Here is a 22,408-nt window from a genome sequence, read left to right as displayed (position 1 = left end):
AGAACACACACACACACACACACACACACACACACACACACACACACACACACACACACACACACACACACACACACACACACACACACACACACACACACACACACACACACACACACACACACACACACACACACACACACACACACACACACACACACACACACACACACACACACACACACACACACACACACACACACACACACACACACACACACACACACACACACACACACACACACACACACACACACACACACACACACACACACACACACACACCTTCAAGATCACTCGCTTTTTTTTATCAACAATGTGCTGACAGGGGTCATGTAAAACAATGGGACAGTGTTCCTGTTTTTCATCACCAGACAGAAACTAGAAACAAAGAGACAAAAAGAGACAGAGAGATGTAGGGTTTGGGTTTAGGGTGGGAGTCTCACTAACCTGATGAGAGGTACATTGTCTAGCGTGCAGCACAAGGTTGGCCCACTCTGCAAATACAGATCCTCTTCACATGACTGATTGTACAACCTGGAACATCAAACATAAATGCACACGTGTGCACACACAAAACAAAGTTATGGTAACATTTAAAGGCTAAATCACATGAATATTTACTTGTGGAAATATCAGTACAACTTCAATCCTGCTGGGAAATGTTTGGATCACAGTACAGTAACAGTAATCATAATTTCTTGTGTGGGTGCCATGTTGTGGGGTCACAAACAGGCTTTCTATTGTTTTTAGGGTTGCTGAGTCAAGGGCAGAAAACTACTGTGCCATCGAATAGTAGCTGGTAGAGATTAACCTCAGCTTGTCTGAAACAAACCCAGGGTTCAGGAGAATAGTCTGTTCTATTCCATAACAAACGTGAAATCACAGTTTAGATCCATGTCAATGTACTCTTAGTTTATGCCTTTGGTTTGTGTGTGTGGATTTAAGTGCCTCTGTCAAACATTTGCGAGGTGACCAACTGGGAAATAATCCCATTACTTAATGTATCAATGGAGCTAACTACATTCCATAAAGAGAAATACTGGGGAAGAAAGAAACTTACAAATCACCAGATTGCAAGGAATTATTCTGAGAGTGTGAAGGGATCAACAGATGTAATGTATGAAGCAAAAATGAGGACAGATATAGCAACATACCAGTTATCCACAGGGCAGACATGTTGATTGTACAGTGCCATGGCATACCTAAAAGAGAGATAGTATGATTAGCCAAAACAGAAAACAACAATGCCGGTACGTTGTGAGCTTATTTTATGCTTACAGTGTCATCCAGTGAGACTTAAGGGGATAGTTCAGCTATTTTGAAGTGGAGTTGTATGAGGAACTTATCCATAGTCAGTGTCTTACCTACAGTAGATGAATAGCACGCCCCCAGTTTGGAGAAGCAGACAGGAGTACCAACATGGAAGCTAAAGCAATGTCTTTAAAAATCTCTATCATTTTAAATGCACGCTATATTTAGCAGACTCAGTGTTTGAGTCAGACTTTCCGCAGTTTATGGAATAAACAAACACAAAAAAATAGTGGGGGGAAAAGGGATTAGAACAGTGACAAAATGCTGTTGACCGTGGAGACAAGAGGATATCCTTATGAGCCATAGTATACGGGAGAAGAACTTTTGCAGAGAGAGAGGGGAATCTTCTGTGCAAACTGGAGAAAAACGCTGTCTGATAGGTAAAGCAGTGAAAATAGCCTAAATAAAGCTATACGGGGGGGGGGGGGGGGGGGGGGGGGTTTAAGATGGCTAAAGGACGTTTTGCTCCAGCCCCCGTCCACAGCAGCTTCTGTGCCGGTACTGTCTGCTTCTCCAAACTGGGGGTGTGCTAACCGTCATCTACAGTGGGTAAGACATTGACTATGGATAAGAACCTCATACAATACAACTTCCCAAACTATCTCTTTAATGAGTAATAATTCAGAATAAGATATTTAGAACCATAGCCCATACAATCACCTAATAATATCAGAATCAGAATCAAAAATACTTTAATAATCCCAGGGGGAAATTATTTTCATTGCAAAAATCCAGATATACTTGTAGTTATACAAACAACAAATATTATACAGAAAACATATATTAGAAAAACAGAATAAATATATATATATATATATATAACTATATATTAGTCTGATGTATTGATGACATGCAGGATCTCTCTGGACAGATGGTATGGACGGAGTCCAAGGGCCAGCAGTTCAACATCTGGGCTACAGAGCTAATACAGTGACCTCTGATCTACCACTGATTTTGCACTTGTTTGTTCAACCTGTAGGACCAGGTTATCTGACATTTGACTGTTTCTTCTCACTCAATCAGGGACTCAGAAAAGCCAAAGAGATAAGAGACTGGTTTGAGTCATCAAAACTGGTTTGATTACTTCTAAAAATCCGAAAACAGTAGTGTTTACTTGGTCAGGTCACTGACCCGCCACATCCACAGAGAGGTCAATGGCCAGAGGATCAAAAGATAGAAACTGTATTCTACAAGCTCACGGCCCATTTTGTATCTCAGATAAAGACTTTGACGCTTGCTTTAGAGTCAATATGATCCACAGTCCACAACTTAATTACACATTTAAACACTAGAAATAAATGGAAGTTCTGGGTACATGATGTGATTGAGACTGACAGTCATCCATTAAAATAAAACTAGGGCTGGAACAATTACTCGGACAGGCGACATATGGGCCCTCATTAGCTTACGGGTGTTGTGCTGAGTTTTGTATCCCTGCCAAGAATTGCATCCAAGAGGGAAAACTCGTACTGTTTTAAAATGATATAATCTTTTTTGTCAGTTTTTTTCAATGATGCTAAGTGATCTGAAGTGTATAGTTTTTGAACGTTTAGGGTTAATTAATGTTTTATTAGACCTCCGCTGCAAAGCTCGGCAGGAAATTTTGCCACAGAGGGAAGCTAAACACCATCTGCACACACTGCACACATTGCCATGATACAGAGGTGGTTTAAATTTGGTAGTATCCTTTTACGGGCAGCATACATTATTCAGCAAAAGTTATTGTTGCTGCCCACAAAACTACTAGTAAAGTAAATAGTTTGTCCAGCACACATTCTATCCATACCAGATTTGTTGTTTACTATCGACTGATATATTGCTATCAGATATTTTTAAACTTCCAACTATGATGGGTATATCTTTGGAGCACAATTAGGCTACAATGATCACACACAAGAATTAACTGTTCACTAACACTAATAGTGCTCACTTCATAGCCCATTTTCAGGTTGCACTGAAAGAGCAGATTTGTTTCCACCAGGGAGTGAGTTGGTTTGGGTTGATGACCAATGAATGGCTCATTTTCAGATATAATTACAATTTTGGGTTTAAGTGTCAGGCCCTTGATCATTTCACCACCAGCTGCATTTACAGGCCAACGGTGTCTGTTCTGTCCAAACACGTCCAAGTCATATGGAACAGCAGCTGTAAATATGCAAAACCCTGCGTGTGGAATGCCTGGTTGTGCTGCTCAGTATGAAGCAGAGAGGGAAATAACTGATTGATTTATTTGTTGTTAATATTTGCCAAACTTTAATTTTAAATTCTAACAACTAGAATCAAGGTTTACAATTACAAATGATAGTTTTAGCCCTGGAAACATCTCATCTTGCCACTTTATTTATGCAACTAGTTTCTTCATTTTCTAACACTACTCTGATTGCGGTAGAGGTCGGCAACATTTGGTTGGCTGGTTATTGGTTGGCATTAGGCTATGTGAATCACCATGTGAAAGTCATATAAGGCAGATGGCCGACATGTTGTCTGCAGAGAGCACTGCTCTTGCATAATGCAATGAGGAGGAAACTCACTGGTGTGAGTGGAATATGGCCGTCAGGTAGAAAGCTTCCAGAGCTCCAATGAAATGACACCAACTTGACAAAAACAAAAGAAGCTTACAGCGAGGATTACCAAGGGACTTCATTAGAAAATATATAGGAAAAAAAACTGTAGCCAGCTGAAGTTGTTACATTTTCCACAACTTTTGAGGCACATTTTTTTCGGTTTTATATTCGGTCAGCTTCCGAAGCTAAAATAGCAGCAGTGCAGTTCTGGAAAATTTCTAAATAAAGTGGTCTTTTTTTAGCGGTATGTGAAACTAAACTAGTGCATTCTGTGCTTGGAGAAGGCTGATTAATAATAGGTTTATTTAAATAATTAGACCTCTATCAAAGCTCAGCAGTGGTTGTAAACTGTAATTGCATGCCTCGGAGCAATACATAAGTGGAAAGACTTCCACACAAGGATCTGGTGAACAACAGTGAGAATTCCCAAAAGCTGTGCAAAAATAACATATGAGAAGTCACAGAAAAGGGTGTGATGCATAAACTATGAATGAATCTTGGCAGTAGAGGCTTCACTGGATGGTTGCTGTAGTGCCTAAAATATACAGTATTTTAAAACTGAAAACAAAATTAACTGGGGATCAACTTTAATTAATAAAGTATTAATACTTGATTTATTCTGAAATATTTTTATTTTTTATTGTTCAGAATTTGATAGAATATTCTCTGTGACTATACCACTGCTGTACTAGCATGTTTTTTAAATAACCAAGGCACTTCAACAGAACAGTAACTATTGTGTGAGAAAAAGTTTTAAACAATGTTTTCTTAGGGCTATAGGATTCAAACATTAATAGTAAGTGCAGAGGCCCTTTCTTTGAATGACTTCAGCACATCTACACCCACAGGACATCACTGATTTCTCACACTGCTCTGGTTTGACCTGCGTCCATTCTTCCTGCAATCTCTTCCACAGTTCAGTAACTGTAGGGGGTTTCTTAGCCATTACTTTGTGGCCAATGATTTTCCAGAGATTCTCTATGGGGTTTAGATCTGAACTCTGGGCAGGCCATTTCATTGTTTAAATTTTCTTAGTTTTAAAGGAACTGCTTAATCCGTTTTGCAGTGTGACGGGAGAATTGTCTTGCAAGAAATTTGCGGGCTGATTGGGAGACAATTGCAGTGAGGGTATTGCATGTTGCCGAAGAAGGATCACATAAACATTTACACATGTCCTGTGGGCGCAGATGTGCTGAAGTCATTCAAACCAAAGGCCTCTACACTTCCTATTCCAATTTTTTTTTTTTCAAATCCTCATCATTGACAGCGAGAGCCACTTCTTACAGGCAGCGTGGAGCTACACTGATGTTTCAAGCACATTGCTTAACTTATTAAAGGTCAGAAAAAGAATGAAAGCCAAGACTCTTGGGTGGGCACAAGCCTTCCTCTTCAACACAGACTTTTCACGCACTGGGCATGGCCAACAGATGCTGAGTGAAAGTTCTGCTTACGCTCTCTATTGCAGCTTTCTAATATTTACCTAACTCCCACCCACTCACCCACAGTGAAAGAGGGAGTTACACAACATGAAATGTCACATCCTTTGACATTCCACTAGTCTGGAAAAGGACCCTTGACTGCTCTTAGAAACAAGGAGTCCTTGTCAAGGTAACAGGAAGGAAATTGGGTTAAAGGGACTGACAGTCAGCAGCAGCATTTGGCATCCTAACTCAAATCGACGTTCTACCTCAGAAACAAATGCCAAAAGAAGAAAGAAATGTGCAACACTAATTTTCACCAGCACCGTTCTCCAACTCAGTATAGGCCTGAAGCAACATCTTTTCTGCAAAGCCCTCCACACCTGAAGACAGTCCTGATTGGACTGTGAAGCAAACCACATTCACAAGCACTACTTGGTGTACAAGCTCTCAGAGTTGGCACCTGATTAGACGGTGAACTCCCATGCAACTCAACATACATGTTAACTATGACAAACAGGAATTGGGCCATCTATCTTTCTCCCCTTGGGGTAAACATTCCTCCTCCCAAAGTAATAACAGAGCAAGGAGGAGAGCTGTCAACCCAATCATAACTAGGAGGTAATCACTCTTTTCTCTCCAGTACATCTGCTCATATGCCGTACTGCAGACAGAAGATATACTGTGTCCCTGCATGTCTCTCTTTTAAAAGAGGGGTGATAGTCCCAGATCTTTCCTGGAGAGAGTTAATCCACATGCAATTGCCATGGCTCCCAGGAATTCAGGGTAAATATGCTGCGTTGAAGGCAACAGAGGCTGAGGTATCAAATGGTTTTTGCTTTGACATAAATAAGAGATATTTAATTTGTTAGAATATGGCCTAGGTATCACTATGTTTATTCTGTGTATTCTATTCTCAAAATATCATTTTCATTATGATGATATTTCTGGGTTATGTACACTGTGATATTTAAGAAAGCTATAGATGAAAAACTCCTTACATCATTTTTTCATTGTATTCAAATTGGACACTAATTACTCAGTGGGGCTTTGGGATTTTGATGTGGAGATTATATTTTGTGATTGTTCATCCCTGCAATACATTCAATGGGGATAAGGTGCTTTCTTTGTGTATGGCCACATTTAAAATAAAGTGTGTGAAGAGCCAAATAAGTGTCGGTTGAAATATTGTGGCTAACAATGCAGAAATGATGTGTTCTTGTGGGAAATAATGGTCCTTTCACTTTTGACAGACGGTAACTGTATTGGCAGGAAAAACTACTTTTGCGTCACAGAATCTTATTATGCTCTTAAATCATAAGCTATATATCATCCTTGATGTGAAATAAAACTTGCACTGAGCCTCACTCTCTACCAAGGTAGCAGATAATGTAGCAAACCATTTCAGTACCAGTTGACCCTTTGGTCATACTTGATTTTGAGTTTAAAACGTGGATGTTAGAGTGTCTTTACTACCAAAGAAATGTAATACTTACACAACCCATATCCCAGTGATGGTCAGAACTGGGAGGCTAACAGGCAGTATCATCCAGAGAGACATCTTCCAGCACCTTCGCAGCCCCTTTCTTCTTTTTCCTCTTCGGCCAGCCGAGCGTTGTCTGCTCAAGTAGTACTAACATTTAACTGAATGTGACTGACATCTGCATTGCCACCGACTGATTCATTTTCTTGAAGATGGTGGATGGTAGAGAGGACACTGCCAAGGACAGAAGTGTCCTTGTAGCTGGTGAAAGGAGAGGAGGAGGGGAGTGAGTTATAGATCAGGATCGTTCACCTTCTATTCAGAAAGCAATAATAATCATCAGCACGCCTCGCTAGTTTATATAACCTGAAATAGACTCAGGTTAATGTGATGCTCACAGCAATATAATGTACAGAGAGGAGCTTATAGAAAGGGTTAAGAGAAGATACTCCATTATTAGTCTCACAGTGGTGAAATTTACATGGCAGCAAAAGAGGATAGTGCAAATAACAAAAGCATCAACAACAGATGCAAAATGCAAAATATAATAGCCAACGTACACAGTACAAAAAACAATAACAAAAAATAACAGTTAAAAATAGCTAAAAACTGTTTTAAAGAGGTACATTATAAACAAAAACACCTGTATACGAATACATACTGCTTTTGTGACGCTTTGTATCTTCTTTGTTTCTTTATATTAGCTGCATGATGCGCTTAACTTTGTTGTACTGCTTTATTTAATAAGGATACTGTCTCGCTGCCTTTATAATAGGTTATAGATCACATGTAGGTTTACTCATATTATTTTAACAACTACATTTGGTAAATGAAAACACTAAAATGTCGTTTGATTCATGTTTGTAATTTTGTTTTGTTTTTAAGTCTTTTTCATTTTCTTGCCGTTTGGGTCTTATTTTTACCTTTTTATCATGTGAAGCACTTTGTGACTTTGTCTGTAAAAGGTATTATATGAAATAAAGATATAGCATACTAACCTCTAGCAACACCGACGAACATCAGAAGCAAATCCGTGGTACTCACCTCCTGTTAGCTGTAGCAAGTTTGTGCTGTTTTTTTGGGTAACTTTGAGTACGTCGACCTGTCCCCTACACCTCTGGTAACCCCAAACCCCTCCACAGACGCGGGGCACAGTGAAGTCGTATCTTTTATATCAAATCCTGTCTTTTCTGTCCCGAACAACTGCAGTCCCGTTAGCCGTTTTTCCGCTTTGAATTGGAGAGGGGGAGGCTCGCTCTCCCGTCGCATCGCCGCCACGAGACACCCCGGAGTATCCAGCTGTTTGGCTCCGCCCCCTCAAACCTGTAGCGCGCTCGTGGCTGCGTGCGTTGCATTTCACTTCGGGGGTGCACCGAGCGAGCGGGGTGCAAAGCAAAAATAACGACACTAAAGTAAATGTAGTTTAAATACTTGAAGTGGTGGGGAAAGTACTCAGAGCATTTACTTAAAGTAAAAGTAGTAACCAAACCGTAGAAATACTCTGTTAACATAAGATAAGATAGCCTTTGTTGTCATTGCACGAGCTACAGTACAACGAAATTAAGGAGCCACTGTGCACCACGAGTGAACGACGACATGTTAAAAAGTTAAAAACAGTGCAAAAGACATTCTTAACCCTTGTGTGGCCTTCACATTTGTGACCCTCTGGTATCCCTGAGGTCAAATTGACCCGGGTCATATTTGGGGTTTTAAAACAAGTCTGAAAAATTTGACTTCAGAAACCATTAACATATATTGTATCTCAACTTCAATCAATAGAGAGATACCGTATATGTTTAATAATTGCAAGCAGTCTCTACTAGAACACAATGGAAGTGTGATTCGTTATTTTGTGGTCGTGGTGGTGGAGGAGGACACATGACAGAGGGTAAAGAGTGGGGGACAGTGAGAGCAAACAGCTTCTCTGTTCTTGTATCATAATATTGTAACATTATCTTTGTGTGTGTGTGTATTATTTTTTGTCTGTACATGTTTTAAGCTAAGGCCACTGAGTTTCAGGTAGAAAAAAAAACCTTTTACCATTTTCTTCTTGCAAAAACTTGAAACGGGTCAATTTGACCCGAATACCATAAAAGGGTTGAATACAAGGTATATAAACAGCAGAAAAAATAATTATCAAAAACTGTACATTCAAAAGAAGCGCTGCTGTGCTATTTAAGGTGCTTGAAGTGGGAAGAGGTAGACTGACAGTAAAAGCACTAGAAATGTTATAATATGTTAAAAGTACATAAGCACTATCATCAAAATACACTTAAAGTACAAAAAGAGTATTCATTTAGCCGAATGGCCCATTTCATTAGAATATATTATTGGATTATAATTGTTGAAAGATAAATGTGTATATATATATATTAATACTAATCTGAATCTGTGAAGTGGGCTAACTAGTAACCAAAGTATTATACAGTTGTTGGCTCCATGTACCTCAAAATTGTACTTAAGTAGCCTGCAGTCCTTGAGTAAATGTAGACTACTTAGTTACTTCCCACCACTGATTACCTTGTAGGCCTTATTGTACTATACATTTATATATGTATTATGGGGTGTCTGTCGGTGCAAATATGCAGTTCAAGAAAAAATCATTTACCAACACAATATTTCACAGTTGACATTTTGAGTGAGACCCTGACAACAAGTGGACAAATCCTAGTTTCCTTCAAACAAACCATAAACGCGTTAGTCAGCTGTTTCCTAGCAACGCAGTTCAGGTGAAGGAAGTACAATATTCATATCCTTATGTTGGCTTATCTTTGTACAGAAAAACAAGCGCTTCTGTTGCTTTCTTCCCTCTTCGGGTTGACCTTGATGGATTGTTTTCTTCTCTCACGAAAGTTAGACGCCTCTCAGGCAATAAACAACATCAGTAGTAAAACTGGCCACTGGTCTGCTTCTGTGTGTGTGTGTGAGAGAGAGAGAGAGAGAGAGAGAGAGAGAGAGAGAGAGAGAGAGAGAGAGAGAGAGAGAGAGAGAGAGAGAGGGGGGGAGAGAGAGAGAGAGAGATATCGTGTGTATTTGAGCCAACCAAACATGTTTCTGCTGCCCCCTAGAGCTTTAACTTGTAAATGTCTATTCATACCTGCACCCCCCTAATGAGGCCTAATGTCTAGTAATAATGATCAAAAATATCTTCTGTGGATTTTGATGTTTCGAACAAGTTGATTACATGTGTCACTGGGCCCAGATACTGGAGGGGTAGTTTGTTGTATACTAATGGATCCAAGAGAGTGAAAAACAACAGCAACTCTACCTGTATGCATAGAGCGGTATATATGCTATGAATAAGTGTCAAATAAAGCTTGGGTATTTTAGAAACTGATTTTATTCCATCTGTAACGTGATAGCAATATAAATATAATATGATTTAACATACTAGAAAAGAAATATATGGAACATGACACGTAACATGATAATCAAGTATTGCATATTTCCCCACACATTGTGTAGTCTAGATTGCTTAGAAATAACTTTCTTTGATCAAAATAACTCACTTTTATTGGACTGATTGATTGATTCATTGGATAATTTACATTAAAACATAGTTTACCGATGTTACATTTTGCAAAAGGTGCATCAAAAAGAATTATTTAAACACCCTCTCTCACATATTTACAGCAATATTGAGAATATGTCAATTTGATGCATATTACTATAGCACTATAATCTCTTTAAACAGACGTGCATATGAATGCAGAAACTGAAGCTAGATCGTTGTCTGGCTGATAGCCGATGGGTTTGGAGATTACTACCACTATGGCAGCTCTCTTAAACTCTTATACTAGTACCAAAGCCCCACACACTAAATGCAGGGTAGAGGGGCTGAGTAAATGTAGTCTGGACTCTGTGCAGAAGCTGCATGCCATTCGAGATGCTGTAAAATGCAAGTATTCCTGCTGCATGATCCAGATAGATGCCAATGCGAGATGCCACTGGAGCTGCAATATCTTTGCTCCTATTATTGTGCACAAAGGAGAATTTGTCAGAGCAGTACAAACTCCAGGACTTGTCGTTCCAGCCCAGGCTGCATTCATTGCTGCTTCCTTTACGACGGATTCCCCTGTAGGTGACTGCCATGTCTATTTCTGTTCCTCTCCAGTCCACCTCCCAGTAACAACGACCAGACACGCTCTCCCTGCACAACACCTGGACATAATGAGAGAGATTGAAAGACAAAGTTTATGCTCGGCTTTTAACAGTTATTAAGATGAGAGTCTGCAACTGCACAACTGAAAGCACTTTTATTGTAAGAATAACCTCAAAGACTAATACTAAAAGACTGATTTGGACAGCAATTTTCAATCAATATAGGCACAAAATGACATCCTGGCGGCCAGTAAATTCTTACCTGCTGCCAGTGCTCGAATCGGTCTGGGTGATCCGGGTAGTTCTTAGGCTCAGTCTTCATTGTAGCTGTTCGGTTAGCCTCGGAGAGGTGAAGGTTCGGATGAACACTGTTGACATCCAGAGTCAACTGGCAAGAGTCTAAACAATGGAGGACAATGTCAATATGAATCCTGTCTGCATTGTTTAGTTTCTGTTTGATGTTTATTTCATGCTTTTGAGATTAGGAGTTTCTGTTCTATTCTTTTGCTTCAACCTGTTGCACATAACTCCCCTAAATCCTGACACTAATATGTTGAGAATTTATAAAAGTTAGACTACTAAATCCTTTGGTTTATAACGCCCAATCCTCAGCTTGTTAAAATACTTTCCACAGGTGAAGTACTATAGCAGGAACGCCTGTGTTTGTTTAAGTGATACTCAACATTTCACCAAACCAGTTCTGCAAGCTGGATATCTCCTGTAACACTGTTCAGTTATTTCACCACATGTTGAAATCATGCCTGTGTTAGGGATGGAGATGTCCGTGCTATATGTCCCTAAGACTGTCATTTTTTTCTGAGTACAGAATACGCTTCACTTGCTGGAATATGAGTGGGGTTTGAGAAGTAGCCTTGCTGACTTTGTGTTCGAAGTTTCACAACAGGTTAAAGGTATCCTTCTCTGTAAAAAGTAAACAAATAACTCACATTTCAGGAAATCCTCTCTGGTCTTCGGTTCTTCTCTTGTCCTCGGTTCCTCTCTTGCCCTAGGCTCCTCTCTTGCCCTAGGCTCTTCCCACAAAACTGATTCTCTCCTCGTCGCCTCAACTTCTTGTGTGATGTAGACATCCTTAACTAGAAGAAACAGATCAAAACACGACAGCATAAGCTCAGAGGAACAGCAGAGAGGCATCCATGCTATACGTGGGCTGATAAAAGACGAATTTGCCCACCTGCTGCTGAGATTTTGCTCAATTCTATCTTGCTGACTTCTTCTACGTTTAATTTCAGTGCAGCGATGGCTCTCTTGGTGGATTCAAAGGAGTAATTGGGAGCAACACCGATGTTGTTGAGATCTTCATATCCTGAAGGGCCTGACAGAGACTGCCAGCTCTGGTAAAAAAAGAAAAAAGGGTGGAGAAAAAGATAAAGATGAGCCTAAACATTGTGTAATACTAGTCGTATTATCTTTCTAAGAAGACTCCTGATTTTTGCACCATACAAGGTCTCGGACTGGACCTCAGTTCAGATGAACCTAACCTGCAGAAAGTGTATGTGATCATCGGTGTGTGAAAGCTTCTCCAGGTCAGTGTGTTTCTTCCTCAGCAGAGTGATCTCTTCCTCCAAGCGGTCCAGCAGTATCTCGGACCGCGTCAACGTGGACCTTTCGTGGGAGAGAATCATCTCCTTGACTTCAGTGTACTTCCGCTCCATGGAACGCAGAATCTCAGTGAAGATCCGCTCGTTCTCCTCTAGGGCAGTTTGAGCCGAGTGCTGATGAGATACAGATCGGAAAGAGAGGGAAAGGAGTTATTAAAATGTAGTTGTAAAGCAGTACAACTTGAGTGATGATTGTTTTTTTTTCTTACTCTAACTGATTCAACAGCTTGTCGGAGATCCTGCCACTTTTTAACTCTCTGGTCAATCCTTTGTTGAGACTTGTGCAGCGTGGTACCAAGTTGTTTCTGTAGAGGGAAGAACATTTAAGTGTTCATGTCAGCCTTGTACGATAAAAAAACATTTGAAATCCCTCAGTGAGTATCTTGACCACATGTATTACTGAGAGATTGCTTTCACCACTCACTTGTTTCTCAGTCCTCTCAGTTCCAGCTGGGACAGTGTCGTGGTGTTTATGTTCATCCATCATGCACAAAACGCACACTGATGTCTCATCAGTGCGACAGAAAGCCTCGAGCAACTTGTCGTGCTGTGCGCAGAGCTTCTCTCTCATCTGACCAGTCGCTTTGACCAGCTTGTGCTTCATCAGGGCAGGGTAGTCGTAGTGAGTCTGAACGTGGGTCTCACAGTACGATGCCAGGCACACCAAGCAGGACTTCTCAGCCTTCTGCTTCCTTGTTGTGCAGAAGTCACACATGACTTCCCCATCCTGGGCCTGAGATCTGCCCTGTGACCTGGACTGGGTTCGATTGGTAGAGCGACGAGGTTTTTCCAAGTTGCTGTACCTGTCTAAATCCAGAGTGCTAGGGTGGGACATCTTGTTTTTAAAAAAAGATGATCCAGTAGTTATGAGAACAAAATTAAAATCCACAGGTGATTTAGCTATAACAGCAATATGTTAACCTGTTCAGATCAGCAGCTGAAGAGTTGACCCGACAAAAAGTAAGCAGGATGAGGTTACACACAGAGAAAGGGAGCTCCCGAAGTTAACAGCTTCAGTGAAACTGTGTGACTGACGCTGCGTGTGACAGAATGTTAGCTATGTGCTCTACTCTCATTGTAAAACCAGTATTCCTGGTTGAGTGTTTAATGGACAGAGAATGGGTGTTACTACAAAGGTGCTGCCTGAATCAAAGAGGGTTGAGACAAAAGAAAGTTTAGGTTGAAACCACGTGGTAAAAAGGGTTTACAGTTCAGTATTGATTAATTTTTATCTGAAAATGTGAAAACATAATTTCTCATTTGGGAATAAGGATGGATAACATTATTTTTTAGTGTTGATATCAATATATAGTATAATAGATACGATCAATAAAGGCTTATTTCATCTTCTGATTTCCAAAGGGTCCTACCTACCAGACTCACCTGACTTCTGTCTGTGATATGTAAACTATGTATGTGCTCCCCATACTATAAGGATATTCATCAAACACTGCACTGAGAAAACAGCATCACCTTGTGGGACTAATTAATTACTACATGAAGTATAGACCCCTCAGTGTAGCCTCTATCCCACAAATTGTCCAAACCCACCACAGTTTTTCCAATATTGTGAAAATATGTTAACTTTTTCTACCAATGAATTGGCGCTAATTATATTATCTACTGTAACAGACTCAGTCCGTACTTTCACAAGTTTGTACCCATGGTATCACTTTCAAGGGGTTTTAGGGCTGAGTAATACTGTATATCAATTATATATAGGCTAGAAATAATATGAGATATACATTTTGGATAAAACTGATTTTCATTATTCTATGCACAATGTCACTAAATTTCTATTCTATAAAATATATTCTACTCTATTTTAATGTATGGCATAAGTGATGTCTTCTCCATGTTTTTAAAGCCTGCATTACAATTAAGTGATGTAATTATCTGAACTACCATTTTTCTAGATGCTATTATTTGCCTTTATCTACCTAGTTATTACATCCACATTGCTGATGAGTATTTATCAAAAAATATTTTGAGGAAACACCAATTGTGAACGCTATTGTTGTGATATCAATATTGAGATATTTGAAATATATCAATATTGAGATATTTGAAATATATCCTGATTTATTGCCCATCTCTTGTACTTACACACAGTAGACCTACAAACCTATAGCTATGATCATTGCTGACCTGGCTGCCATAGTTTAGTATTTTCCCTACATGTCATTTAAGTTGTTTAGGTCCTATCGTTATGCAGATTTTCACTTCATTAAATGCTTTAAAAACTGGTCAGCAATACCAGTGGCAGAAGAAGTGTAATAGTATTGCATTACAATTCTAAGTAAAATCAAAGCAAAAGAGTATAGGCATATTAAAAGTAAAACTACTCATCATGAGAAATGTTTGGCTTCTTAGTAATGTTATGTACAAATGATGTGATTATTATAGCCTCACTGATGCGATAAAGCAGCTGCAACATTAAGGTAATGGACACATGAATGCATCAATAACTATAGTCTAGTAATAAAACTTCTGAAATTGGCCATTATACATGGCAAGAAGGCTTCTACTTTTGGCACTTAAAGTTTAATTTGATGGCCACCCTTTGATAAGTTTACTTCAGTACTTTTAATAGTATCTACACCAGAGACATATCGCCCAAGACCCCCAGGGGTACTCAGAGTTACTGCAGGGGTCTGCCAAATTGTTTGATTATCTTTCCAGCATTTGTTTTTTCAAAAATATGTCTGAAAAAATAATGCAATGTATTATTAGCGAAGATACATTTGTGGAAAAATAAACAAATACATTTACACAACCGTGATGATACTGGCTTACAGGCAAAGTAGCCACTAAGGTAGACATGCACAGATACAATTGAGCTGAAGGATTCAATGTGTCTTACAAATGAATGTTTAACATTAACATATGATGTATGAATATATGAATATGTTAACAATGATCATTGTAATATCTTAGTAATGTATGCACCATAAAAAGCTGTGTGTTTAGGCTTTAGGCCTCCCTAGCTATTAGGCCCAATTTAATATACAACTCAGTATAATACATTATTTGTATAATCAGAATCAGAATCAGAAATACTTTAATAATCCCGGGGGGGGGGGGGGGGGGGGGGGCAAACTCCAGCAATACAAACAACATATTTAACAACAACAATATTATACAAATAACATATACTTGTAATAACAGAAATATAAAACAATATACAAACTATAACATTTACAATAGTAATATATATACAGATCAGAAGTACTGTAATAATGTGACACAAATCGAGAATACGATCTTGAGGTCTTTGAGCTAAGGGGTCGATGGTCTAAAATGCTTTGAAGACCCCTGGTGTACACTGTAGTCAATCATTTATAATAACTATTATAACCTATTTGCTGTAGTAAGCTACTCTTCCACCACTGACCCCAAATAAGTGTTTTTTGCGTTGGGCTCGCGTGTGTCTCCGCGGCTGCAGGGGGCGACAGTGGTGCGCTTGCTGCATTGAAATGACAATGATTGCTGTTGCTAAAGTGCGTCGGTAGTCCAACATTGGCGCCAGATGAGCTGTGGCGCCAGCTACTCACACAGGCAGAGAGAGAGGAAGACACACAACAGCTTGCAGAGCCCTATCTCAACTTAGAGTTTGAAGCACATAAGCGATTTCCTTGTTTTCTCTTCTTCAGCCATCGAAAAAGTAAAAAGGACATAAGGTGAGTGTGCAATTATTTTTAAATTTAGAAATCGGTGTGGACCTTAACTCCTGGCGATGATTCAAGGTGTAAATTCAAGTTAAGAACAGGAGCAGGCAGATGGAGTCTCTGTTTAACTGAATATAATCGGTATTTATTGTGGTAACATAGTCTACGTTATGTTGTTTATTTCGTGTGTATCCAGTTATAACAGTACCTAACTTTGTAATGGAAACACGCAGGCCTTGGCTCGCATTGGTTGTTACATCTTGTTCTATTTGAGAAAGCAGACAAGCACAGAAATATAAGGTATAAGGCACTATTTCAGCTTGAGTCTGTTGGTTATTTTCTCAGAAATCATAGAATCGGCCCAGTACGCCTTTCTTGAATCATCACCCGGTTTATCTCGGCATGCAGAACCAGACTTAACTTAACATGGTCGGATGGGCGGTTAAGCAAAACGCTTTAAAATCTCCAGGCTCGTACTAAAACTGGAGTAGCAGCCTTTAGCCGTGCTAGCAAACAGGATTAGCTGGGTTGCTAGCTTTATGTAGCCAGCGCGCTAATACGGTCTCGGCTCTGGATAGCTGCTAACATCAGCAGGCAAGGCCGCCATTGGAGTCGTGTGTGCGGTTTGTCGCAGTAGAGGAGGGCAGGCAACGTCCATCTGAGCCCGTACAGCAGCCGTTTACATACCTTAACTTGCCTGAGCGTTCCTATCTGCAACTGATTTTATTTTTAACTGCGTTTGATGTGGGATTATATCTCTCGCACCGATTTTTGCCAAAGTATAAAGAGGCGTCCCTTTCCCGGGCCTTTCTCCCAGCATTCAGCGCCCTCACGGGTTAGTTAGCCATCTTTGTTTCAGTTAGCCAACTCCTGGCTGGTATCACGGTGTGGCGGCTCTTTAGCGTGCTAACATACTTCACCGTTAGCACACGACGTCGTATGCGTGTTTAACGACGCGTTAACATAATCTTCATACTGTCATATGTATGTTTGGCTCATCATTGTGTGTGCGTTTATGGCGGGTGTCGCTTCGGGGGGCTATTCTTCTAATTCAATATGTTATGAAGGGCGGAAGCTAACTCGTGCTAACTTAGCTAGCGGCAGCCATCTTAGGCGAGCATGTAATCTTTGGCTAGCTGTTAGTGCTGCTGTGGCACAACAAGATGGCCTGTTAATGCTCTCACAAGGAGAAGTTTCCGCGTCGGTAGTTGTGTCATAAATAAGAAACCAGCTTACGTATTTCGATTTAATATTTTAAAGTAAGTACTTCACTGTTATTTAACAACAATTTCTCACATGTTGCTTTTTGTGCTATGAAGCTAGTTAGCGGGCTAAATGTACGAACACATTAGCGGCTAACACAATGCTGTTGTGTCGTTAACCAGTTACCAGCTAACTAGCTGCTATGGAGGCTATTTGTAGCTGTTATTGAAGGCTAGCAACCAACAGTTCACTGTTTAATAACAAGAGTGTTGCTATGTATATTCCTCTTATCCTTTTAAAGTTGTATGTATACATAATGCAGAGTGGACTGCGGAGACGCACGGCATTTGTAGGCCGGTCAGGTTTTGGGTTTGCGGATTAAGTTGACCGTGATGTGCTCCACTTTGATTTTATCAATTATGTTAGCTTAGTGCAATGAAGTTCGTCCCGAGCTAGCAAATTGATCTGTTAGCTTGCTAAGTTAATAACATTGCTGCAAGTTGTAGTTGATGATATACATGGAAACTTTTTAAATAAATTAACCCATGCATCGCTCACTTTACCCCAGTTTTCTAAGTGTAATGCAGCAAACCCTGACGTGTTTTTGGCTCAAACAAACTAAGGGCAATGGATATAATACAGAATAGGTATATCCACCGGGGCCTCTTTTTGTCACTTTGTCTAATAACACATCACCAAGACTTGTCTCTGCCGCTAACCAAGTGCTATTTTGTTTGCCAAAGTTGGCATGTGTCCTGGACAGGCAGGGCTTCTTCTCCAGGGGAATGGGTGATAATCCTCTGCAGCAAACAAGCGTTACTCTCGATTATTTCAGTTCATATCCGATCAGCTGATTTCTATTAATGTTGACTATAAAACATAACACAGCCTTTCAGAAAATCTGACTTAGTTATTATCTGGTTTTCAATAATAAGACTCCACTGATATGATTTCAGTTACCATTAGTCCATGTCCAAAAAGGAATAACCTAAATCTTGAATTAAGTCACAACTGACTCTAAATACATTATCATGGCCTTTTCTATTTTTGGAATTTGTAGCGGAAATACACAATTTAACAGTGATGATTGTTGATTTCTGACCTTTCTCATGTGTTTTACTATTGGTAACAAATGTAAGTGAAAATCCTTATTTTCCATTTCCCTCCTCTGCAGGTCTGCTAACTGACTAGAGAACCAGCGCGCCATTGACCAAAACAAAGATCCGTATCCCCGATTCCTTTTTTGTGTGTCCCCGTCCGGCAAGAAAACGGAGGTCGTGGGGCTTGAGTGTGTTCTCATGGCGGAGTCAGAGACTGAATGTGACACACCGGGCCTTGACACACTTGGGTCGGAGTGTGTCATAGCCCACAGCCATGTCGACCTTCACTATGGAGCAGAAACTGAGATCATGACAGAAGAAAAGCGTGGATTAGAGCTGGAGATCCACGGGTCAGACTTAAAGATCCAGGGACTGGGGACAGATCTTGGAGCTGTAGCCTGTGTGGAAGCAATTGTAGCTGAGTCAGACCATGATTACATTAAGGTGGAACACGGTGAGATAGGAAATGAAACTCTGCTGGGAGAGGTGTTGCTTAAGGCAGATAACGAGCATGTGGTGAAAGTAGAGTCTGACCATGGTGGGGAGTTGACAGTGGAGTCTGAAAATGGTGTCATCATACACGAAGCCCATGGCCTGCAGTGCAACGAGTGCGGGGAGATTTTTGGCAGCATAGCCGATCTTCACCAACACTTTGAGATCCATAAGGACCTCAACCCTTACATCTGTGTCCACTGCGGTGAGAGCTTTGCTGTGGAGGCCAGCCTCAAACAACACATGAAGATTCACATGAAAGAAAAGCCCTACGTTCCCCCTGGTGTTGAGATTATGGGCAAAGATGTTATTGATGCCTTCAGTCTCAAGTCTCATCAGATGATTCATTTGCCAGACAAGCCCCACAGATGCTCAGTGTGCGGTAAGAGCTTTGCTGCTGCGATCACCCTGAGAGAACACATGAAGATGCATTCAGAGGACAAGCCCTACAAGTGCACCCAGTGTAGGAAGAGCTTTGTCCGCAGAAGGCATCTGAAAAAGCATCAGGAGGTCCATGCTCGTGAGAAGCCATATACCTGTGCCCAGTGTGGCAAAGGCTTTGCTACAACTTCCAACCTGAAGCAGCACCAGAAGACCCATGCTGCAGTTGTGCTCGGAGACAAACCCCACAGATGCGCACAATGTGGAAAGTGTTTTGCATCCGCTGCCACTCTTAGAGAGCACCAGAGGATCCATTCGGGTGAGAAGCCGTATAAATGCAACATGTGCCGGAAGAGTTTTGTCCGCAAACGCCACCTGAAGAAGCACCAGCAAGTCCATGCCGGAGGGAAGCCCTACACCTGCAGACATTGCAACAAGGGCTTCAATCACTCTTCTTCTCTATCTCGCCACAACAAGACCCATCTGCAGAATCCAGTGTTTTCTCCACCTCAGCCTGGGAAAACAATGTCGTTCGGCACTCCCCCAAAGCAGAGGGTTCACCAGCAAGGAGACAAGGCCTACATGTGCCACCACTGTGAAAAGGGCTTCAATCATTCCTCTTCCCTGTCCCGGCACCAAAGAGTCCACTCAGAGGGAAAGAGTTACACCTGTGGTCACTGTGGCAAGCAATTCAATCACTCCTCCTCCCTTGCTAGGCATCAGAGGGTTCACTTGGAGAATAAACAACAACAGCAGCAGCAGCAGCCACAAACGCCACCAACCCCCCCACCACAGCAGTACACCATCCCCACAGGTAAGGTATTCCCCAACAACATCTTCCCAAAACAGCACATCTTGTCCGCTGAAAAACCGTACAGGTGCTCCCAGTGTGGAAAAGGCTTTAACCATTCATCGTCCCTCTCCAGACATCATAGGATCCATGTAGACCAGTGAGCCCCCTATCCCACCTTCATATTCTGTCCCATGCAAGCGAACCCCCCCCCCCCCCCCCCATACTGGCCCCACACCCTCCCCCCACCTCCCTGCTGTTTATGTTCTACCAATGGTCCTGTCATTGACAACACCACACCCCAGAAAACATCAGGCCAACTTCTATAGACAGCAGTGGTCAGGACGGCACATTGCTGCGTTGCTGTGGAGAATAAATGGACAGTATCACAAGTCTTCAGAAAGAGGAAGAACCGTGTAACCTTTAATTCAGAGCTGAACCCGGTACTTTCTGCTCAGTATGGACAGGTTATAATAGATTGTGTTGCAGCCTCTATTCTTGTTTGTGATTGTGCTTCACTTGCTCCAGGACCTCTTTTGAACACTTTTAAATAAAACAATGTGATTTGGGGGATCTAAAAAAATGTTACCGTGGGAAAATGCTTCACCCTCTGATTAGTCTTTTTGATAGAAGAATTGAGTTTATGTACCTTCAGGTTGGCACATGTGCTTTTCAGCTGCAACTTTATCCAAGGCTACCAACAAAGAAGAACTTGTCTCAATATAATTAGTTATTTCTTTTTCACCCACATAACCCATGTGAAACAAACATAAAAAATCCAATGTAAATACTTGATTTTCTTTTATATATATATGTATAGGTGACTAGTGTGCTGTTCCAAAAGATTACATTTTTGATAGTAAGGTCCACTTTGATCCACTTTGTCTCCATCTTTTGTTTTCCTTTAATGACTTTAATTTGTTTTAAGTGTTGGAGATAAACATGTTGCAGATGTTCTCACGCAGCTTGTTCTTGAATTTGGGCTCCATCAGACATGAGCCATCTTGTATATTTATAAGGTTGTTTTCTTGTATGTCTACGATGGGTTGGCAGCACTGCTGTATCAACTGTATAGAGAGCAATACTGGCTGAAACCCTGATTCTATTATGACATGCAATTTAGCCATTAGGAAATGCATAATAGAAAATAAAAAAACCTACTGGGTAGACTATTAAATCAAGACCCTGTGTCCTAATTATTTACTGTGCAGTTTCCCCTTGTACCAAATGTACATTAAATGCAACGTTTTGCTTTGTTTATTGCTTTGGAGACTAATTCATGTACCTGTGTATAGAATATAGGTAACTCTTACTCATGTTGGTCTGCAAACTCACAATTTGATCTAAAAGAAGTGTGTATACTAAGACTACATGAGAAACTCACTTTTACAAGACTTAAAAGATTTCCCCGAATTCCAGTGGATTGCGCTCTATTTACTGTTCTGTGTAAAATATCTTTTACAAATTGATGTATTTTTTTTAGATACGGCTTGGGTTATATGAAAGGGAATGAGAGATATACAGTTTTTATGGGAGTGAACATTACAGCAAGCAATATTTTTTCTTTTCCTTTTTTTTTTTGATAACAGTTGTGCTTCAAACTGTAGCATAGTTTTCTTCCTTGTGTTAGATAGGTGCCTTATTGCATGCTATGTAGAAATGTATGCCGAGCTGTTATTTGAGAAAAAAAGTTAGGGTTTTTCAGGAGTCTTTTGTTCTTATTCATACTAATTTACCCAACATTTTAATTTGTCACTGATACCTATGGCTTTTTTTTGCTTTCATGTATATTACCATGTGTTTACACTGTTACGACCATATTGTCTTTATTTTTTCCCGTTTCATTTTTGTCAATGGCCTCATTGTAGAGAGAAAAATTGTAAATTATCCATATAGGCTTCTAAGGGCAAATCCTGTAACACCTCTTCCCATTTTCTGAGTGGCACATATATGGATAAATAAAGGTTGTTGACTCTCTTGTGGCATTTAATCAATGGAGTATGGTTTTGAAATTGGAGAAGCAATCAACCTCACAACTAAATAAGTCTCGTTAGGATAATTCCTGCAAAAGGATTGGCACATAACTGGTGCGTAATGGTAATACTAGGTGAGATTAAGTTATGTAAGTTTTTAGAGACTGGCCTAGGAATGAAACCGATTACTCTCTTCCATGTACTTCCTAAATGTATCCACATGGTGTCACTCTCTGAAATGTTTTGAACAAACCCAACATGAGCTACATCAACTCAATGGGAAAACTCCAGATTTAGAACAG

General features: G+C 40.4%; 3 protein-coding genes across 5 annotated transcripts in view; 1 reads left to right on the top strand and 2 right to left on the bottom strand.

Moving 5' to 3' along the window:
• Positions 1-7,994, bottom strand: part of LOC310954180 (transmembrane protein 150A) — a 26,010-nt gene extending 18,016 nt beyond the window's left edge. The window contains exons 1-4 of one of the 2 annotated variants that reach the window (XM_083923519.1): positions 7,824-7,994; positions 6,793-7,040; positions 1,158-1,205; positions 451-537 (exon numbers count right to left, since the gene is read on the bottom strand). In XM_083923519.1, coding sequence (XP_083779645.1) covers positions 451-537; positions 1,158-1,205; positions 6,793-6,857 — 200 coding nt within the window. In that variant the 5' untranslated portion in view covers positions 6,858-7,040; positions 7,824-7,994. The remainder of the gene's footprint in view (positions 1-450; positions 538-1,157; positions 1,206-6,792; positions 7,041-7,823) is intronic. The other variant, XM_083923520.1, reaches the window with a different exon arrangement.
• A 2,196-nt stretch (positions 7,995-10,190) lies between these two features.
• Positions 10,191-13,508, bottom strand: ftr14l (finTRIM family, member 14-like). Its single transcript, XM_083922451.1, has 7 exons — positions 12,924-13,508; positions 12,709-12,804; positions 12,380-12,613; positions 12,073-12,232; positions 11,828-11,974; positions 11,143-11,279; positions 10,191-10,940 (listed from the first exon to the last, which is right to left on the bottom strand). Exons 1-7 carry the CDS (start codon positions 13,332-13,334, stop codon positions 10,563-10,565), a joined length of 1,563 nt encoding a protein of 520 aa, XP_083778577.1. The 5' UTR covers positions 13,335-13,508; the 3' UTR covers positions 10,191-10,562.
• Positions 13,509-16,043: 2,535 nt separating this feature from the next.
• LOC310953863 (uncharacterized protein) lies at positions 16,044-20,338 on the top strand. Of its 2 annotated transcripts, none has more exons than XM_083923106.1 (2): positions 16,044-16,179; positions 18,545-20,338. In XM_083923106.1, exon 2 carries the CDS (start codon positions 18,669-18,671, stop codon positions 20,295-20,297), a length of 1,629 nt encoding a protein of 542 aa, XP_083779232.1. In that variant the 5' UTR covers positions 16,044-16,179; positions 18,545-18,668; the 3' UTR covers positions 20,298-20,338. The 2 variants fall into 2 exon arrangements, with proteins under 2 accessions (XP_083779232.1, XP_083779233.1); XM_083923107.1 differs by lacking the exon at positions 16,044-16,179 and adding an exon at positions 17,320-17,426.
• The last annotated feature ends 2,070 nt before the right edge of the window (positions 20,339-22,408 follow it).

Source organism: Echiichthys vipera (genome assembly GCF_963691815.1).
Source record: "Echiichthys vipera genome assembly, chromosome: 11".
NCBI classification, from domain to species: domain Eukaryota; kingdom Metazoa; phylum Chordata; class Actinopteri; order Perciformes; family Trachinidae; genus Echiichthys; species Echiichthys vipera.
Note: the sequence above shows the minus strand (reverse complement) of the source record. Positions and strands in the feature narration are given on the sequence as shown.

What these genes read in the sequence shown, in the direction of transcription:
- ftr14l (XM_083922451.1), bottom strand. Translation starts at nt 13,334, where the DNA reads ATGTCCCACCCTAGCACTCTGGATTTAGACAGGTACAGCAACTTGGAA. An exon ending in CTGAGAGGACTGAGAAACAA is followed by an intron (nt 12,805 to 12,923) that starts GTGAGTGGTGAA and finishes TTCCCTCTACAG; the next exon opens with AAACAACTTGGTACCACGCT. An exon ending in GATTCGAGCACTGGCAGCAG is followed by an intron (nt 10,941 to 11,142) that starts GTAAGAATTTAC and finishes CATTATGTCCAG; the next exon opens with GTGTTGTGCAGGGAGAGCGT.
- LOC310953863 (XM_083923106.1), top strand. Translation starts at nt 18,669, where the DNA reads ATGGCGGAGTCAGAGACTGAATGTGACACACCGGGCCTTGACACACTT.